At 40.1% G+C, this 21413-nt stretch overlaps 2 protein-coding genes across 5 annotated transcripts in view; one reads left to right on the top strand and one right to left on the bottom strand.

Annotated features, from left to right (window-relative positions):
- Window positions 1-2345, top strand: part of ppp3cca (protein phosphatase 3, catalytic subunit, gamma isozyme, a) — a 30038-nt gene extending 27693 nt beyond the window's left edge. For 2 of the 3 annotated variants that reach the window (XM_020658007.3, XM_020658005.3), the window contains one exon: window positions 233-2345. In XM_020658007.3, coding sequence (XP_020513663.1) covers window positions 233-393 — 161 coding nt within the window. In that variant the 3' untranslated portion in view covers window positions 394-2345. The remainder of the gene's footprint in view (window positions 1-232) is intronic. The other variant, XM_020658006.3, reaches the window with a different exon arrangement.
- adam28 (ADAM metallopeptidase domain 28) lies at window positions 2346-20745 on the bottom strand. Of its 2 annotated transcripts, XM_020658004.3 has the most exons (23): window positions 20555-20745; window positions 20188-20265; window positions 18897-18985; window positions 18706-18782; window positions 18286-18364; window positions 18022-18098; window positions 15805-15988; window positions 15567-15629; window positions 15425-15496; window positions 15106-15275; window positions 14613-14694; window positions 13451-13584; window positions 11772-11949; window positions 9814-9903; window positions 9413-9608; window positions 9198-9303; window positions 5779-5935; window positions 5568-5648; window positions 5277-5370; window positions 5042-5144; window positions 4895-4970; window positions 4727-4822; window positions 2346-3540 (listed from the first exon to the last, which is right to left on the bottom strand). In XM_020658004.3, the coding sequence occupies exons 2-23, from the start codon at window positions 20243-20245 to the stop codon at window positions 3508-3510; spliced, it is 2295 nt and encodes a 764-aa protein (XP_020513660.1). In that variant the 5' UTR covers window positions 20246-20265; window positions 20555-20745; the 3' UTR covers window positions 2346-3507. The 2 variants fall into 2 exon arrangements, with proteins under 2 accessions (XP_020513660.1, XP_020513659.1); XM_020658003.3 differs by lacking the exon at window positions 20555-20745 and having other exon boundaries at window positions 20188-20339.
- Between the last annotated feature and the right edge of the window lie 668 nt (window positions 20746-21413).

Here is a 21413-nt window from a genome sequence, read left to right as displayed (position 1 = left end):
CACTACGTAAGTCTACTCAGTGTGAGATTTGTTTTTCTTGTGGTAAACACTGATTGTTTATTTCTGGATGTTCACTGATCATCTGCACTGTGCGAGGTCAACACTGTGTTCTGAGCTTTTCAAACAGAATCCTTCGAGGACTCTAGTTGAGGCTGAAAGCTCCAGAGAATATATCTTGACAGGAAGACTTTGCAGGAAATGATTTTTAATCGTCTGTGTCTCTGCCTTTCAGCCATTCAAGGCTTCTCTCCTACGAGGAAGATTCGTAACTTTGAGGAGGCTCGAGGTCTCGACAGGATCAACGAGAGGATGCCGCCGCGCAAAGACGGCCAGCAGCCAGACGGCACTACAATCAACTCAAACAGCCCCAACAAGAACGGCACTGATGGATAGAAACACCAACAGCCACTTTGAGCCCTTAGCTCCTGATCGTCTCCTGCCTCTGTCTCTGTCTCTGTCTCTGTCTCTATCTCTCTCTCTCTCTCTCTCTCTCTGAAGGATGAACACTCAGACGCATCAGCAGGTTTTTAGAAAAGGTCAAAGAGCGCGGGAAAAAGAACAAACCAAACATTTAAACTAAATCTAGTTGAAGGATTGAGAACATTTTACTGACTGAAGTCAAATGTATATCATACATGTAAGTCCTCACATACACCGGTCAGATAACAAGGAGAATATTACATTTGAGTTGAGTAGGCGGAGCCCTGGATATTAAAAGTTACTTTCAGTTTTTTATTGTTGTTCAATGTGTTGAAGAAATAACTGTCAGAATATTTGAAGCACAGAAACTGAAGCATCATTTGGAGCTTACTAGATTCTTTAAGAGATGATTGGCTCTGGAGATTATACATACTGTGTGAGTTATAAGTGAAGTATGTTTGTGTTAAAGATACAAAAATGTTGAAATCCCAAAATGCCCCCCGCTGTGAGGAGCATATGTGAACGACTAGGTCAGGAGAATCTCCGGAGAAGTCCTCCTGTAAATATCTAGATATTATCCGGAGTGCAGGTGTGAAAACAGCTATTACACAGCTTGTGAGCTTCTCTCTTCTGTTGAGCCCTGCACATATTCACTGACACACTTTTCATTCTGTACGAAGACAACAGGCTTTAAAATACCCCCCAATGACTTGTGTTTCTAATGATTGATGACATGATAATAATAATAATTTATACTTTATTGATCCCGTGAGGGGAAATTTGTTTTTTACACTCTGTCTAGTGAACATGAACACAAACATGCAAAAACATTTGCATTTCCATTTCCATTTCCATTTGCATTAATGGAGAGGTCTCAGAGTGAGGGGGCTGCCCACAGTGGGCGCTCCTGAGCTGGTGGGGCTGTGCACCTCGGCAGTGCTCAGGAGGTGGACTGGCACCTCTCCAGCTACCAGGCCAATTTCCGGATTTGGTCCGTGCCGGGACTTAAGCCGGCGACCCTCCGATTCCCAACCTAAGTCCCTACAGACTGAGCTACTGCCACCCCCAACTACTGCCGACATCTTTGATGATGTAACATGACAGTTTCATTTTATGTTTAAACTTTCTGTCTTTCCTTGGTATCTGATTGCGTATCATTTTGAATCTACAGAGTGAAACATAGTGAGATCACAGCTTTAATATTCACTGCTGTACTCAGACTAAATGGACTTCCCTCTGGCAGTGATGATAAAACCGGTGCTGTAGCCACACTACCAGCTGTCTATGAAGGCCCGACAGTAACTCTCTCAAACATGGCTGACTGTTTACTCTTTTTACTCTAGTACTACAAGGGGATTAGAAACTAGCTTAGTTTGCTCCGCTCTCTTCTAGGTCTTTGTAACACCACAGCTCTTCAAGGCCAGCTTCTCCTAGGACAACCAACTCAACTAGTGCCTAGAAACACCAGACTGTAATTCTGTTGTCAAAATGCTTGGAGATTCGCTCCTCTCTTTAATTTTTTGAATGAGGCGTTCATGTGCCATGTCACCTTGGCCACACATGTCACAAACTGTTGTGTGTTTGGTGAACAGAGGTCAGCAGGGGTACTTGATGTATGAACTATTAGTCTGGATAACTTTTCAAAATGTTGTTGTTAAACATGGTGTTCAGTAGATACTTAAAGGGTTTGCATTCATAAATGTGTTGTTAAATTTTGAAGGTAAGGCTTTATTGGATGAGCCATACACAATCCTGACCTCTTGTTAGGTCGTTTATATATCCTGCAGAATGTAAAAAATATTGTTATTAAGAATCCTAACGTAGCTGTGGAGGGTTGGAAAATGTACCGTCTTTGTCATGCAAGGCCATGAAATCTTTGACGTTGATATAGCACTTGAAAGAAAGAATAAAATGAAAACACAGTGTCTCTTTTCATTTTGATTGCTTCTTTAACATTTCATCGATCTATTTACACATCTAGCTCCCAAAATGACAACACATGCACAAAGAAATGAATCAGCTTGAGGATTGTACAGTTGTGGAAATAATTATTATGCTAACATCCCCTAACATGTAGCATTTCTATTTTCAGAACTTTTCAACCAAACATCTTTGACATTGCATGGATCCTTTCCCTAAGTGTGTCTTGGGTTGTGCTAGAGAGCAAGCTGTTAATGCACTAAAGAAAGATCAGATACTCAGATAGGATCATATGATATGCAACACTAAAAACAGCCCTCTCTCTCATTACAAGAAGAATGTAATCATTTTTTTTTTTTTACATTTTGAGATCTTAAATTTATAAACAACAGCTAAATAACGAGTGTGCATTAATGAAATATAAAACACATGAGCATTAATAACAGGAAAAATTTTCTGATTCAACCCCAACAGTTCGCTTCACTCATCTTGAAATGGTTCTGACCTTGTAATCTGCAGCAGAGTTAGTATGGACCTAACAAACTGCTCCTCTGTGTTTGAGGACACTGAATAGAAAAAGGATTCAAAGTATCCTAAAGTGCACTGATGATTCCTCTTAGGGAACAAACATTACAAGTTTGCTTTACATTTAGAAGCGTTCTACAATTCATTTAGCAGACACTTCTGAAGCGAGAGTAAGAACAACACAAGGATCTAAACAACGTCAGTGCAAACGATCAGCTTGGAGTCCGATCAGACCGATAGGACACACAGGTGCTGACAGGAAGTGACCAGAGGCAGCCTTGAGTAACTCTATAACAAGGCACAATAATGCACAAAAGAGCTGTGATGTTTTAAACACCAGAATTCTTGTAAAAGTTAAACAACATAATATTAGTATAACCTAGCTGGGGTAAAAGGCTAAATTATTTTATTTAAAAAAACCCTTAATGTGCAGTAACAAGTAACAGAAGTCCAGTGTTTCTCCTCCACACTCAGCACGTAGCTGCTACTGTTCTTGTCACTTAACACAGGCGGTAAAGAAATGGCAGAGGAAACAATCATGACTGGAAAACTTTGGAAACATGTCCCTCTGATTTTTCTGGCTTGCCAGCAACTTCCCCCAGTGAACAAAATGTTTCTTCCCTAGTCACCAGTGGGTCTGTGTCAGACCTTTGGTGGTGGTACAGGTCTCAGAGCCTAGAAGAGAAACCAGAAGGGAAACAGCTTTGTTGTTTACTTCATTATTTGTGTTAAAGAAATACAATTGAAATCAGGAAAAAAGTCAATGATTACATACAAAATGCAAAGGTGGGACATAAGGAGGGGCTTAAATGAAGCCCCCTAAACTGGAAAGAATTTTGCAGAAGTTCATATAAGAGACCATCAGAAGTAACTCATCCATTCAAACACATTCATATGTTTGACACCAAGTTTGTGGGTAGTCACAAGAAAAACTATCTGACCCTTTATAAAAACCAGCGTACAAAGTGTTATGGATAGATTCCTAAGTCTCTAAGGGTGCATCTCAATTGTCTTTTTTGCTGAGTAAGGTTTTTAACTGAGTGAAATGACCCGGAAGCATTGAAGTGATAAGAGCCGTCTGAATTCTCTAAAAGCTAAGGAAAGGTGGGTCAATGCTTCCTAACCTCCTTTAGCTTAAGATACACCGAACCATCCTTTACCAAAGGAGATGAGATATGCCACCCCACAATTCCTTGCAGCCGCAACATTTAAAGCGAGTCGTGAAAATGAACAGTGACCGTAAAGTGACACAGATCATGTAAGAGACATTTTTATCCAGATGATGTTTTTATTCTACATATTCACTTAAGGATGCTTTGTGCAGTTGTACATTTGTATGCTTAAAACATTTTGTACATCTTAGTTAAAAGTAACAATTAATTTCATACATTAAAACTTATTTTAACCCGGGGTTAAGGTTAAAAGGATACTATCCACTTTACCTTAACCCACCTTTACCTTTGTTTTGAAACTATATTTTTCTTTTGGTCATTTTGTGACTCCTTTGGTTACCCCCTTGTTCTTTGAGTCCTACTTATCTTTTGTTTTGGAGACTAATTTTATGTGTGTCTATCATTTTGATAGAATAAGTGATTTGAAGGGCTTTTGTTCTTCTCTTACCTTAAAGAAACCAGAGGCCCTCTTATGTGGTATCTTTTTGTAAAAGGTGTTTTGTTAGTTCCCCCACTTGGGGAACGTAATGTAACAAAATATTTTTGCTTTTGGGGATCACATAGTTTAGGAAATGAATTAAGCTGTCCAATTTAATGAGATAAAATATGTTTTGCTTTATGGTGTCTCAGAGAGGCTTATAAGCTGCATGTCATGTGGCAGGTGAACATGTATGTAAAATCAGAATTACCTGACGTGCAGCTGTGTAGTTCTGGCCTGGGGGCTTAGGTCTGTTTCCTGCTGGGGGAGGTGGAGGGGGAGCCCCTCTGGGCTTTGACCGTCCAGCCTAAAAATTCAAGTAGTTTTACGAATTGAATGATTACTCAACCTGTAAAGCTGTAGATTTCCAACACTCTACCTGTGACACCATCGGTGGAGTAGAAGCCTGTTCTTTGTTTAGGCGGGAGCTCAGTGCTGGCGTCTTCCTCTTGGTTCTGTTATATAAAAAGAGAGACTTTAGTAATTGGCTTTTCAGACTTGTTAAAATGAGTTAACTTATACTTACGTTGGCAAAATGGTACTTTGTCGTTTTTTCCACATGAACCCTACCACACCAACAACAAAGCCTATAACCCCTAAGACTGCCAAAGTGATGGCAATAGCTGCTCCTGCAGAAACAGATCAGAAAACAAGTTGTTTGTGGTGCAACACAAGTGATTCAAATGTGTAAATTAGTAACGCAGAAAGAACTCATGATTGTGTATTGTTTGTTTGAATGAACAACAGTAGAAAGGTCTAACCAGTAGAGAGAGGACTTAAAGATCCATCCTTTGAATTGCAGAGTGGAGGTATCCAACCAGGCTCACACTGACACTCACTCCTGTGATTACACACCTGACAAACACAGAAGACATTCGTTTGTTGTGTTAACAGCACCATGTGCATCACTGAGATGAAATCAGAATGTTACACACAACAGATGTTCAAATCTTTTGCATCTTAAGATGTAGAGCAGCTGTGACAACAACAACATACTTCTATAAACTAAACCAAAGTGAACCATGAGTTCAGTCAGGATGTCAGTTACTCACAGCGTTCCCTGGACATTTTGCTGAACAGTTTGTGTTTAGGTAGGCTCTCTCCAGATCCATACATTGATTCTGACTGCACACCTTCAAAAACAAAGCAGTTACAAAGTCATTGCTTACGTTGATATTGAACCCTGGTATCCAATCTGCTTATGCTGGTTAATCATGAACACATTTACAAAAGATCCTCTCAACAGATAGCATTGGTTATTACCTTCCCATCAGCACATTTAGTCCCAGTGTCCACCTGGCCATAGTCCTGCTCATGGTTCTCAAAGAATGCTGCTTTGCAGGAACCAACCCGGACCATGCGACCATAGTTTGGACTGCCCTTTCCATTTTGGCAGAAGAGCTTCCCACAAAGCACGTCACTGCAAAGAAAGAGAGGATTGAAGAATATGTGAGCTAACTTATTCAGCAACACACATGCTTTCAGTAAACATTTAACACAAATACTTTATTTTGATGTTTTGAATATAAACAGAATTTTAAAAGGATGTGTTGCAGAGTAACTACTTCACTGAGAGTTAGGGTGTATTCCCATCAGGGAAGTCCTTTAGTTCAGCGGTCCCCAACCCCCGGGCCGCGGACCGGTACCGGTCCGTGGGTCATTTGGTACCAGTCCGCAGAGAAAGAATAAATAACTTACATTATTTCCGTTTTATTTATTAAACGATGAACGATGTTTTATTTTGAAAAATGACCGGATTCCCTCTGTTACATCCGTCTATGACGCACTCTTGTCGCCCACAAGCTAGCAAAATGAGTATAAAACAAACGTCTTTGGAAAGTTTCTTTGCGAAGGGGAAAAGGCCCAGTGAGGAGACGGAAGAAGAGCCTACGACTTCCAAGAAAAAGAAAGCTGCATTTAACAGACAATACCAGGAGTCCTACTTAAAATATGGATTTATCGTGACAGGTGATTCCCGCACACCAAGCCCGCTCTGCATAATATGCGGCGAATGGCTCTCTAATGAGGCAATGAAGCCTTCAAAACTGCTTCGCCACTTGGAGACCAAGCACCCTGCATTAAAAGACAAGCCTTCGGAGTATTTTGAAAGAAAAAAGCATGAACAAGAAGGACAGAAGCAATTACTGAGGGCCACCACATCAACAAATGTGAGTGCAATGAGAGCATCATACTTGGTGGCTAATCGTATTGCTAAGGTTAAGAAGCCATTCACCATTGGTGAAGAATTGATCCTGCCCGCCACTAAAGACATTTGCCGTGAACTTCTAGGAGAGGCTGCGGTTAAAAAGATAGCATAGGTGCCTCTTTCGGCTAGCACCATCACTCGCCGCATTGAGGAAATAGCAGAGGACATTGAGACACAATTGTTGGAGAGGATTAATACATCACCGTGGTACGCACTCCAGGTTGACGAGTCTACAGATATTGACAACAAGGCAATACTACTTGTTTATGTGCAATATCTTTATCAGGAGGATGTGCATGAGGATATGTTATGTGCACTATCGTTGCCAACCAAAACCACAGCCACAGAACTATTCAAGTCGCTGGATGATTATATATCAGGAAAACTGAAATGGTCCTTTTGTGTCGGCATATGCACAGACGGAGCTGCTGCCATGACCGGACGGCTGTCTGGTTTAACTACTCGGATTAAGGAGGTTGCACCTGAATGTGAGTCTACGTATTGTATCATTCACAGGGAAATGCTGGCTAGCCGAAAAATACCACCGAAAAATTGAATGATGTGGTTAAAGTTATTAACCACATCAAAGCACACGCCCTTAACTCGCGCCTGTTTGAGCAGCTTTTTGAGGAGATGGACGCGGAGTACAGACACCTTCTCTTACACACAGAAATAAGATGGTTATCCCGAGGGAGATCGCTGGCCAGAGTGTTTGAATTACGAGAGCCGCTGCAGAGATTTCTCTTAGAAAAAAAGTCACCGCTGGCAGCACATTTCAGTGACGAGGAATGGGTCGCAAAACTTGCTTACTTGTGCGACATATTCAACCTGCTCAATGAACTCAATCGGTCACTTCAGGGGAAAATGACAACTGTCTTCAAGTTGGCAGATAAAGTAGCTGCATTTAAAGCCAAACTGGATTTGTGGGGACGGCGCGTGAACAGAGGTATATTTGACATGTTTCAAACATTCGCGGGGATTTTGGAAGAGACTGAGTCCGAGCCTTCATTCACCCAGCTGGTGCACGATCACCTGTCTTTGCTTTTAAACGAGTTTGAGCGCTACTTCCCAACCACAAAAGACCCACGAACTGCCGAGGAATGGATCCGCGACCCATTTGTCAACAAACCAGGGGAATCCAGCATGTCTATGCAAGAAGAAGATCAACTGCTGGAGATCGCAAATGACGGCGGCCTTAAAAGTATGTTTGAAACAACAACTCTGCCGGTGTTCTGGATTAAAGTCACAGCAGAATACCCTGAGATCGCCACAACAGCACTGAAAACCCTGTTGCCATTTCCGACATCCTATTTCTGTGAAGCGTGATTTTCTGCAGTGACAGCAACCAAAACAAAATTACGGAGTAGACTGGACATAAGCAACACACTTCGGGTGTCATTGTCTCCCATTACTCCTAGTTGGGACCGTCTCGTTGCAGAGAAACAAGCTCAGGGCTCCCACTGATTTAGCGATATGGTGAGTTGTATTTTTCATGCACTTTATATTTGTTTTTGTGTTGTGTCTTATTTTGAAGGCATGTTTAAACGTTACCATAGCGACCAGAGAGTGTAAGGGGGCAGAGAGGATGTTACTCATGTTATGTTGTTGGCGCGATGTTACGAGGGCGCCGCTAATAAAGTTGCCTAAGAGTACACAGTGGATTCACGTTTATTATTATATTTAGAAAATACCACAGTTTTTATGCCGGTCGTATCATTTTATTTTGTGTATTTATCCGCCACACCAGGCCGGTCCGTGAAAATATTGTCTAACATTAAACCGGTCCGTGGCGCAAAAAAGGTTGGGGACCGCTGCTTTAGTTCACTTTCTTTGGTCCGGACCAAATGCAGTGTTTCTGTGCGGTTCGTTTTCATGTTGCACTTTCCGCAAGAGGACCAGAATTTTTAAACAAAACCACATAAGTGCAAAGATCAATCATTGAACCAAAAGGTCTGGGGGGGGGGGGGGGGGGGGGGGGGTAAAGCGATAATCACAAAATAAACAATCATGGAGCGTGCTGCACTCGTTGTCCTGGAATTGATTTGGTTCAGTTCCAAACGTTAGCAGAACATTTTGTTTGATACTTTTATTTTATGGAGCGATACTTATCATGTTGCAACGACGAAGACGTGCTAAAAGAAGGCTGCGATGGAGAGCTCTGATGATCACCTACTATTGCACGCTAACAGCAAGCCTTTTGTGCAGAAGCAAACATCAACACTGAGCTGCTAACCAAACAATTATTTCCCATAATGCAACGGGAGCCTGTTACGTCCAAAAAGGCGTCAGATTTTTAGAACTGGGTCGGACTGAGGTCCGTACCAGGGTTCGTTTGGAATCGAACCTAGACCCCCTCTTCGTCTGGGTCTCTGTTCGGCTATTTGCTGTGACCCGAGTTCAATGGTTTGTATTCACACATGCCCAAAAGATCTGCACAAGGGTTTTAGTTTGTTTCAAGGGAACTTAACACGCTTACCCTTTCTGGCAGGGTATGTACTGGTCCTTAGAGGGACGTCTGCAGAAGCCGTAGTAGATTCCTCTTTTGTTCTGGTCATAGCAGGTTTGAATGGCTTCTGTAGCACCTGATGACAGAATTATATGTACAGAGATTTGAAGTAAAGATGTTTAATGGTGATTATTTTTGTTCCCCCTTACAAAGTAATATGAAATAAAACATATCTGGACACTTACCATATCCATACAGCTTGATGCACTGGTTTGGCCTCTGTGGACAGAAGCCATTGTGGCAGTATCCCTGGCCTCTATCACATGGAAGACCATTCACAGCAAAGACATCTTCAGGACAAGTGGCCTTCTTCCCATCACAGTACTCTGCCAGGTCACAGTCATCCTGCTTCCTGCGACATTCCCTGGACTGAGGCAAGATCTGTCCAACACAATCAATGAAAGTGAACAAAAAATAAATACTGTTTGTTATACTTTTAATTTCCCCCCGCAGAATAATTCATATTCCTTTAACCTCTGCATTTTAAAAATGGATGTAATGGGAAAAAAACTACATTTGCAAAAGGCTACAAATAATTAATGGCAAAACACACAAAACAAGATCATTGTTCAAGATTGTCTCTCACCTTACAGTCCTCACAGCACTCGCCTTCAGCACATTGAGAACCCTCTGACAGGGTGCAGGTTGTGGCATTGCAGCATGGGTTGGTGCACTCCTATAAGGAGGACAAAACAGAACTGATCAGGCTTTTTCTTCTTTTGACATAAACACAGATTCAGCTGGTCAATCAGTCAAGAACAGGGCATACAGAGACAGACAAACGTCATGCTCACACTCACTCACACCTACAGGCAGTTTGAGAGTCATGAATTAACCCAATGAGCATGTCATTGTATATGGGAAGAAGTCTGAGTACCCAGACGGATCTCATGCATGCATGGGGAGAACATGCAGACGCCACAAGTATGCATGATGGGATTTGAACCTGGAAGCTTTTAGCTGTGAGTGAACAGTGCTACCCACTGCAACACGGTTCAGATGTGATTCAATTAGTCATGTTACCAAAAAAGTCTTGACATGTCCCTCATTGTCAAATGGTAAGGATACTGTTATCTACCTTTTCTGTGAATGTTGTCTTGTTCAAATCTGAATGTTTTATGAGCTATTATTAAAAGGGCAATTAAAACAAAGCACTTATGATGCATGATGGAAATTCAATTCAAAACCTGCCAACAACAACAGAAAGGTGAGGTCATCCAGGGCTAAATGTGTGTTTTGTGCCTGTGGCATTGAATACCAGCAGAGGCACAAACAGGTCAGAACATTTTCAGAGGTTTGCACGTCATTGGAATTATAGTTCTACTGCACTACATTACGACTCATGTTATGAATGCGTATAAATATTTTTTACACTAAAGGGATCAACTTTCTTTTTAAAGGGCAACCGTGGCTCAGTGGCAAAGTTGACCGTCTCTCAACCGAATGGTCGGGGCTCGATTCTTCCACAATTTCCCAGTTTGGGATCAATAAAGTAATTCTATTCTATTCTATTCTAAAGAACAATTATAAAGCCTGAAATTATTAGGAAGGATTAACTATGAGTTCAATAAATATTATATGTAAAGAAAGGAAGTACATCCGTTAAGCACTTGGGAAGCCAGCACTGAACAGCAACAACAATCCAGACTCTTATTCTTAAAGTAGAACAAACAATCAGAAGGTTGCATGCATTTATACCACTGAATCTTTCCAGGGACGAGGACAATTTGGAGTACTCAGTTTTATTTCACTGAAGGGACAAGGGTCAAACGAGGATCTGGTTCCCTTATTTAACATCCAAAATGTACCTGCTCTGAAGGTTGTCATTTCCTAAAAAAACAGAGACGTAAGAAGTGGGCCTTGTTGTGCTAAAACATTTGTGATCATGAAAACCTGTTGAGCAGCAAGTTGTGTCAATGTTTGTTGCTTGGTCACTGGCCATCTTTCCTTAGCACAGTGGCTCAAACACTTGAATACTTTTTTAGAAATAAATAGTTGTACATTTTATATTTTGTATAGATGACAAAACTCCCACAAATTGTCTTGTTTACTGTGGGAACATTTATAAAATAAATGGAATAATAGAAATGCAGATTTAATATTTCAGCACTAAATAAGAAAATATGACAGAGTTCTTTTCCCCCGGTCTGTTTGTAAATCTATGATCCCAGTATTATACCTCAATAAATAATCAAATCAATACATTCAGTGTGTAAAGAGCTGTTACACTTCATGTCTAGTGTATACCATTTACTATATGTATATGTAAAAGGAACATAATGCTCATGCTGAATTGCAGGTTATTTGTTCAATAATTAAGAAACAGAATTATGCAGATTATTAAGGAAGCGACCCGATAGTAAAACGGGTTAATTTTCAAATATCAGCAGTTTTACGATCTTTCTGCGCATCTCCAAATGAAGTAAAAGGTGGTCTGCTAAAGAAGAAAAAAAACTGGTGCTGCTGTTCAAATCACAACTTAGCAGACCCGAGTTCCTCTAGAGGAATGTGTGGAACATGTCAGGGTGAGTTCTGTGCAATTACTTCAGCAGTGCCACAGTCACAGTGTTCTCCTTTCTCCACAAAACCGTTTCCGCAGAACGCCGGAGCCACAAGCGGGTTGTAATCTGGTTTGTCCAGCAGGCAGCTAGGGCTGCGGCCTGTCAGGTATTTCTCGTACATGTTGCCGCTGCAGCTACTGAAAGAGCGGGGCACATTCCAGCTGTGAAAAAACAAAACAACGTGTCAACTTTTTAAGCCACAAAGTTTCTTCAACAGGAAAAATACATCTTAATGCAGAAATTATGATTTGCTTTGAGAGGAAAAGTATGGCTTCCTCATGAAAAATTCCTGCTTAGTCATGAAAGTGTGACATGACTTGCAATACGTCAAAGCAGATAAATGATCATTTTACTATTTACACCTGTTACATGTGAAGATGTCCTCTGTAAGAATATGATTTATCATTGCACTCCTATAACATCATCCGCCTTTTAATGGAAAGTTAGAGGGTACCAATCTACATTACTTCAGAATATATATATATATATATATATGCTCCCTGTCATTACCTGTAAAAAGACGTGTCAAATCAGAGTTCGGGGTTCTAAAGACATCGGGCCTCATTTACTAATATGTGTGTAGAAATGTTCTTACTCTGCATATTAAATAAGTGCATACGCAAAATCACCGTCAGATTCACGACATGTGCATACCAGCATATTTTGTTCTCACCACCAGGTGTATGTTAGTGAATCAGAATGATTCTGAATCAACTGGCGCGTGCCCTCAACCTGCAGTCAGCATACTACCGCGCCCCCATCTCTCCATATAAGGACATCCGATTGGTGTATCAGGACGAGAGCGGAGAGGTGGAGACATGTAGAAGTTTTTAGGAGATGGCCTCAAAAGGTAAAAAAGACTGTTGTGTCTGGGGGCTTAGATGATGTTACAGTGAATTACAAGGCTGCAGCAGTACGTGTATTGGCAGACAGAATCAGCTGATCAGTCATTCACCACACTGTTCAAGCATTTTGATGGTCTGATGCGCTCTCTTCTGAAGGCACCAGCTGCTATTTGTTTCAATAAGGCTGATCTTTACACTTTCTTATACGTAAATTATAATCATGTGTGTTCCCTGCATGCTCTTAAATATTCTCAGATTAATCAGCTGGTTTTGGTATCAGATGTGATATTTCATGGCGGTGGGAGTGGTCGACGATTAGATTTCAGATTTTAGATTAAAGGATGAAAAGGTGAACATTTCAGGATTATTTAATACATTTAGTCAATGCATCAGTTAATTCACGTTTTTAATGGTTGTCTTTTCAACATTTATTTAAAATATATTTATTTATTTACTAAATGTATTTTTAATGTTGTGCATTTAGTTAAAAGAGTTATGTTTACATTTTCTGAGAAAGCTGGTCAATCATTTGTGTGTACGCATGGTCTGAGGAAGTTTTATTTTTGTTCGCAGAGTAAGAATAAGTAAGAATATGCCCAATGTCATGTGTGACTTTTTGAATATAGTTGTAAAACAGAATTCTAAATGGGAAGAGTCACCTGACCCTGACAATAATCTGGTATTTGTGCTTCTGTGTGCAGACAAACTAGAATCACGTCTTTTAGAATTTCATCCTCTGAGATATTTAAAGAAATATCAGTTTGAGCATTTAGACAAAACATAAAAACCTTCTGACAGGTTTCTTGTCATTCTTTACCTGAGTGCTGCAGCCATGATGCAGCTGTCCCCAGAACAAGCACAGGCACTAGAGTCATCGTGGTCCATGCCCAGGTTGTGGCCCATCTCGTGAGCCAGAGTTGCTCCCACTGCAATTGTCCGGTCATTGTGATCCTGAGAGGAAACAACCAGTTATTTTAAAGATGACTCTCTAAATTTAATCAGGCTTATTGTTTACACATGCAACTAGAAAACAAAATATCAGTTTCATTATTCCACAAAATAACCTCCTTCCCTTCAGCCAGGTTCAGAATGTGAAGACCACTATGTTTGAAAAGAACGGAGATTAACATACTGTTACTTCAGAGAAACGTATTTTATTTCCTTTTTGCACTGAAACTTAAACCGCCTAGTAACATTACAAATAAAATAACCACTTTACAACCATTTCATTGGCTCAAAGAAGCTTTCCTTGGGCTCAGTGGTGCTCTGAGCTGAATGCTAACAAAGACATTTATTACATGCTCTTGTTCAAGATGTCATGTTAACATCACTTGCTTTTAATTTGTATTTGACTCTGTTGAGTATAGAACATTGGGAAGAACTCCTACAAATTGAACTGGACAACTCCTCTCAGAAGATACATCTGGTATCCATCTCATCCAATCCAAAGTGTCTGATACAGAACCCCCAGTTTGGTTGTGTATGAATCGTGTTTAAAGCAGTGTATGGTATCGTGTTGTAAAGACTAAAAAGTCCCTATGTAAAGGCTCTTCTTTGTTCACTTCTACACGAGTTTGCCTGTATACACTAAAACAAATGGATGATGTGCCATGAACATTTTACATGACCTGATCTGTGTGCCTGTCACTCAAAAGAAAACCCTAACCCTGCAGCCAACAGTGGATTTCTCACATTTCTCTAATAACCAATCTATCGTAATCAACAATGAAGAAATGAAAACGTTTGTCAGCTCTCTGTTTTGTGCTTAACCACAGTTTCCCTTCTCCTTTTTGTCTATGCAGAGTCTCACCATCATCTCTCTCTCTCGTCTCCAATGAATTCATATCTTTCAAAATGAATGTGATGTAGGCTTCTGTTTAGTTTGCATGTACAACCCCAGATCACAATTTGTCACTTGAGATATTTCAAAGTGAACATGGTCCAAGTGATATCACAAGAGACTTCCTGTCTTAACATACCTGTACTACTCCAACAGCGTGACCTGAGCACAGTGTCCCAACATAAGCCAGACCAACAGTTGCTCCTTCAAAGTCAATACCACTGAAAAGAAAGGAATGACCATATGAGACACTTTTAAACACATGCATCAATTGTTCAAAAGCATCAGCAGTTGTGATTATTTTTCCTTACTGCATTAAAACTAAAGAATTTTACTAGAGTCCTATAAGTAAGTAAACTTGATAACTGAATGTAAAATACAGCTTGCTGATTCCTCTATAACAACACTGGAATGTAAATTTTGGATTTTATAACATTAGTTTTTATGTGATTTGATGAAGCATGACACCATGCCAACAATCCCAGATAATACAGCAGTAAATGAGGGAAACTGTGAGTCAGTGCAGTAAGCAACATAAGTCTAGAAAATACACTTTAAGGGTTTTGATTAATCATTTGAATGACCTTTCATAATTTATCATTTTGAGCTTAAACGTATTGAGAGTTTGAGACCTGATCAGATGTGCCATGTCGTGTTTTTTTCTTTTGATTAGTTCAGAGTTTCTCCACTTCATGAAAGCACCCAGGTTGGCCCCAGCTGGGGGGGTCACAGAAATGAGGTCACTTCTGGACCAGATCTCTAATCCAACCAGAGCAATAAAGGTCCTCAGGGGCTTGTATACCTGCAAGCAAAACCAGCATGACAAAGATCTGGAATCTATTGCTGCAAATAGAGATGTTGCCAAAAAGATTAAAAAAATTATGTAATTAACAAAAGAGTCTCAGAACTGTACCTTACATTTGCCAATAAAAAACAGAAACACCGACTTACGAGATTTACAAAGTTGACAATTTCAAACATCCTCTTCCTCAGCGCTGTCTGATCTTTCTTCATCTTGAGAAACTAAAAAAAGGTAATTATGTTAAAGAAAACGGTCTGGTTTTCACAGAAAATGTCCATGTCCATATCTTACCTCACGGTTATCAGCAACAAGGTAAAGCTCGATGTATTTCTGTTGCTGAACTATAGTAATACCCTGGAAAACAAAATCATTCTCCTTTTTTTAAATTCCATATGTGTAATGTGTTTTGGCTATTTTTATATTTGTTTTACAGTGTAATAAATTACATTTTGGCATTCTCCTTTAAAACAAACATTATATCATACCTAGCCCGTTATCCTTAAAGGTGAAAGGTGTTATGAAAGCTTACCCCTGATCTGGATCGGCTGCGGCTTGTTGGGGGTTCAAAGTCGTCACTCCAACTGGTGTTGGTGACACCACACACTGAAGGGGTGAAGTTCTTGTCGTTTAATGTCATCACTGCGTGATCTCCCTCATCGCTACCAGAGAGTGGCTCAATCAGGTACCTCTGTTCAGAAGTCCTAAAGTAACCCCTAAACCATTATCAGCCAGTTAGTATTTTAGTTCAACAGACATAGGCAGAATAAAATGTCTTGATTGGGTCACATTTTAGAGACCAGCACCAAAAGATAATTCTACACACAAATATACATTTTTTAAAAAGAGCAGCCTATCAGCTGGACTAACTACCATAGATTTCTCATTCTTAAGATAAAGTGGTTCCAGTTTGAAATCTACTGTAGCCTATATTAATAATTTTTGTATATTTACAATACCTTGCAAGATTTTTTTGCTCCAAGTGATGAACTCCCCATTTCTTTTTCTGGACTTTATTACGTTGCTGTTTTAATGCTGTCTTGTTATTTTCTGCTATTTCTGTCGCAGACTGCTGCATCAAATAACATTACAAACTCTGGATAACAAAGTCCAATTTTATTTATAAGCAGAAAGAAGTCCATCCGTTTTGTTCCGCTAATCCGAGGTTGGGTCGTGGTGTCAACAGACTAAGCAGACTTCCCTCTCCCCGAAAATGTTTTCTAGCTCCTCCTGGGGGATTCTGAGGCATTCCCAGCCTAGACGGGATATATAATCCCTCCAGTGAGCTCTGGGTCTACCTCAGCCTCTCCTCCCGGTTGGGCGTGCCCAGAAAACCTCAAAAGGGAGGATCTCATGGTCCATTTTACCCTCACTCATAAACAAGACCCTGACATACTTAAAGTCCTTCACTTTGGGACTCTCTCCTTATCCGGATTGAACAATCCACCGTTTTGCCGCAGAGGCTGCAAAACTCCCCAATAACTGCTGGAGGTCCCAGCATGAGGAAGCCAGTTAAATTAAATCATCTGCAAAAAGCAGAAGTAAGATTTTGAGGCCAGGATGGAATCTGCACGGTTCCTCCTGTATCCGAAGTTCAACATTTGGTTGGAGCCTCTTTTCAGCACCCTAGAATAAACTTTCCCTGGGAGGCTGAGAAGTGTAATAACACTTGGAGCACACCCTTCCTTTAAAAAAAAAAAAAAAGGGAACCACCACCCTGGTTTTTCACTCCCCATGGCACTGTCCCAGTCCTCCATGCGACAATAAAGAGGATGGTCGACGCCCTGTAGCCCCCCACCCCGTAGAGAGAGGCATGTGGGTCAGGTTCATGTTAAGCCGGATGGCAGGTGAAGGCCGGGGCCTAAGCTTGCTAATAGCAACACACACAGGTAAATCAGTCAAAAAATAATAGGGAATAATGCAAGGCAAGAAACACCATTCGATCTGCAGAGTCCCTCTGCACCTTTAAGAAAAAGCTAAAGGCCCTTCATGAAAGGCCTTTCATGAATACCTACTAACTTAATGATGATGGTCTCCATATTATTGATGATGATGATGATGATGGTAATGATGATGGTTTTTGTTTGATAACGACGACTTATAAGATGATTTCTATACTGATTAGAGTTCTCAAGAACTGCCCTCAATGTTGTGCTTTGCCTCTGGTCACTTCCTGTCAGCACCTGTGTGTCCAATCAGACTCAAAGCTGATTGTTTGCTCTTACTCACATTGTTCCCTTTTTTCTAGATCCTTGCTTGTGTTGTACTTACTCTCTGATGTACGTCGCTTTGGATAAAAGCGTCTGCTAAGTGAAATGTAGAATTGTAGAAGGGATGGATGACAGAGCGACCAACAACAACAAAAACAACTGCCACAGGGACAGACTGGGGCCAGGCCTCACTGCCAGTGTACTAAAGCCAATCTTTATGAGATTTATGTTTAAAAAGCACCACATCTTTATTCTTAGTTTTTGGTAAAACTGTTCCCTACTTTTAAAGGAAATGGTTTCTGATAAAGGAGCCAATGCAGCTAAATTTAGCTACTCTTAGCTTAGTTAGCTGTGCAGCTAGCACTAGCATTAGTTGATTCTGTCCAGCCTGGGAGCCCTGAACACTGGGGGGGATTATCAATGTTCACACATCTGGTCAAGGTAATCAGGCCGGACCAGGGGGGAAAGGGATTGCAAGAAACTTATTTTCATGAACTTTGGACAGTTTAAAGATGAAGTTTAAGGTTTGGAGTGCTTACCTAAGTCCATCACAAGTGCTGATGCTAACTGATGATTTACTGTCATGCAAAATCTTCCCATGGTAATAGCAATGATCCTGATATAGACATAAAGATGATGACGGGTTATGAACAGTTAAAAATCCAAACTATATTCAATTTGTTTATTTCTATCACAGAATTGTTGCAAGGTCTAAAACTATTTCTTAGACACGTGATCTAAGAAGCATTAAGTCATGTACAAGGAAATGAAAACTGGGACAAAACGTGACTGCAAACACTTACAATGTCTTTGGGGGTTGTGGTGACTTGGGTCCCATCTTCTTGGTAGTAAGTCTCAGTGTAGTCTTTGGTAAGTAATTCACTAATGATTCATAGATACAAAACAAAATAGCCTATAATGTAATGTTACATCATGTGTGAAATGTGATTCACTTCCTGTGCTCTACATTTTATTCACTGTTTCAAAATGTTTTTGTTTTTTTATGTGTAAAATCAAAAATCTTATTCAGAGGTTGTGAAAATATGGACAATCAATAGAAAACAATTACTTGAACAGTCACCCATTACAGTCATGTTAACAACGGCTTTATGTAAGCCATCAAGAGGAAGTGAACCAAAAAGATTTTATTTCACATTTGTTTATTTTGGAGGAATGGTTTGACCATAAAGCAGCGGCATTATTAAAGTGAAGTTTAAACTTACTTGTTTTTTGCTAGCTGTATTTCAATGTCTCTTCCTCCCAAAGTGATTCCATACTGAACTGTTTCAGGCCGGAGATTCTGCCAAGAAATAAAATTGAAATTGTGCTCTCAGTTTAGTCTAACTTAATAAAAACAAGTAGCATGAATGTTGATAACTGCACAGAGGACACTGACAGTAACACACACATTTACCTCTATATGTCTTTTTCTTATTGTGTGCATTCTTACAGGTCGGACCACCTCATAGTCTTTCCCCTCTTCAAAAACATGATCATGGCTTTCTGTGGGGAAAACATTGTTAGTCTATTGTAGTTTAGATGTGTTTTTTAACCATCATCTGAGTTAGTGTAGACATGAACCTACTACTTGAAGACTGTCTAAAAAAAATAAATCAACTTTTGAATAAACTATTTTGGTTGCAACTCCATCCAACATAGTCTCATATTACCTCTCCTAATAAACTATAAGACTAAAGGAATTCTCCCAATATTTTGTGTCCTTATTTAAAATGTTGTAAATATTATCCTGACCTGTGTTTATCTACATCTTAAACCTCACCTTAACGTGTGTACGACAGAGGATTAGGGCCACATATATATATTTTTTTTTTAATTTCGAGATTAAAGTTGTAAATTTACGAGATTAAACTCGTAAAGTAAAGTTCGAGACCAGCCTGCGCAAAAATGATGAAACTAGAAAATTATGAAAGGAGAACCCTTAAAGTCTTTAAAGAATAAAGTCTTTATTTAGTCTATATCAGAAGAGCAGCAGCATCCTGTTCTCAAATGACAAACATGGAGCATCTTGTCCTAAAGGTTTCACTAATAAGGAAATAGGGTACTTCCTTGTGTAGTTCAAAAACACACAAGGAAAAAAAACAGTTAGTTCAAGAGAAGTTTTCACTTCAACTTGCAAAAACTTGTTTATCTGTAAAATGATGAACAGGACACAACCTGGCTCTGCACATGAGACACTAGCTTTATGGCTGTGTGTAAAGATTTCCAACACAGTGCTGATGTTGTGACACACTGTGTGAGCTGGATTTTGGATCAAACTGAAAAAAGCACCCTGAGATACTGCTACGTGACACCTAACTATGATTCATAGAGACTTGAGTCAATTGAAGTAACCACCTTTTGTTTGCCTCACAAAGCAGTGATAATGTAGTTTTCTGAAATTAGGAATGTCTTAACACCAGAGCTGTGGCTGTGAGCAGGTCCATGTTTCTGTCTCAGCTTGAGGAAGTCTTACCCTCAGGCAGTCAGCACACTATTAAATATGCTAATTAGGGAGGATGTTTGTTTTAGAACAGCCAAACTCCGTTAATAAGAAAACAGTGAGTAACAATGTATTGGAGCACAGGTCAGGATTTTCAGGAACAGAAACCCTCCAGTAAAAAGATCTGACTGAGCTTAACTTATATAAGTGTTAAGCTCACCATAAGTGTCTATGATAAGAGAAGGTAAACACTTCCATGACTTACCTGCCAGGTTTAGTGATGCATCTAGCATGAGGACCCACAGAAGGAGTGTTTGTACCATTGTCCGAGTGCAGGCAGTGACTGTAACAGAGCAGTGTTCTTATCAGGTCTTACTCTGCCTACCTGCATATAATGTTGCTGTTATTGAGAGGCCACACCCCCGACCGCCCTCCTGGACCTGTCACAGCTACTTCCTTATTGACACAACAGGCCTGAACACACCTCTGCTTCTCTTAAGGAATGCAGGAAGAATACTTCACAGGATACGGTGTTCACAACTTGATCTTGCAGATTACCAAATTAAGTTTCACAAAAAACATTTCTTCATCACATTTTGACAAAATCAAATTTAACACAAAACATTTCCTACCTTTTTTATAGTTCAGCAGTCGCTTCCCTTTTTTTGCATAGAAGTCACAAATCAGCAGTATGACTCATCCATGGTGTAGCAGACGTCTGTCTTACAGTAGAGCGGTTTACCACTTGTCACGCTATTGTTAGGACATTATGAAGTTTCACAACTTTTGCTGAGTGAAGGCACTAAACATGTATTCCATAAGCAGCACTTTGCTCCCTCCCCATTTCCTCTGTCACTCACCCACTGACCACATGCTCCGTGTCTCGGCAAAGACAAAGTGACAGAAGACAATAAGGCCAATGTGCATGCTCTCGCAGCGGCAGACCAGGACAATTCAGGACACAGATCAATGTGTGTTTGGAGCACAGTTAAAGAAACAATGTGGGACACTTCTGTATTAAAGTAACAGACTTCTTCAATCACATATGTGATTAAACTTTAAAAAGTGTCATTCAGTTTCACTTCAAATACTCTCAAATACTCAGCGTTTTCAGTTAAATACAGTGATTAGAACCAGGTCAGAGGCAAAGAGAACAGACAGAAGTTCTAGGAAAAACAACATCATCCCTCCACACTCATGGATCAACAAGAGCTCTCTGGGTATAAAAAGACAGCTTAGGATCTGTGTTTATGCAGTTTTGATGCATATTCAGATCATGAAGTTACAATATTGAGGACATGACCTTAAAGAACAATTGTCTCTCTGTGGCTGTGATGACCTCACTGCACTATCAGAAGTCAGAATCCTAACTGACAAGTGCTTTTGCAACCTTTGGGTGAAAAACAACAAATCTTTGTATTCTGAGTCTTTTAGAAAATGTGATTAAAGAACAAATGCTGTGTTTTCACATTGGGACATGATGTGGATGGA

Source organism: Labrus bergylta, chromosome 2, assembly GCF_963930695.1.
Source record: "Labrus bergylta chromosome 2, fLabBer1.1, whole genome shotgun sequence".
Taxonomy (NCBI): domain Eukaryota; kingdom Metazoa; phylum Chordata; class Actinopteri; order Labriformes; family Labridae; genus Labrus; species Labrus bergylta.
Note: the sequence above shows the minus strand (reverse complement) of the source record. Positions and strands in the feature narration are given on the sequence as shown.

Coding starts and splice junctions, on each gene's coding strand:
- adam28 (XM_020658004.3), bottom strand. CDS start 20,245: ATGGTACAAACACTCCTTCTGTGGGTCCTCATGCTAGATGCATCACTA. Junction 15,989..18,021: donor AGCACTTGTGATGGACTTAG/GTAAGCACTCCA, acceptor ATAATGGTTTAG/GGGTTACTTTAGGACTTCTG. Junction 15,497..15,566: donor TTGTTGCTGATAACCGTGAG/GTAAGATATGGA, acceptor ACCTTTTTTTAG/TTTCTCAAGATGAAGAAAGA.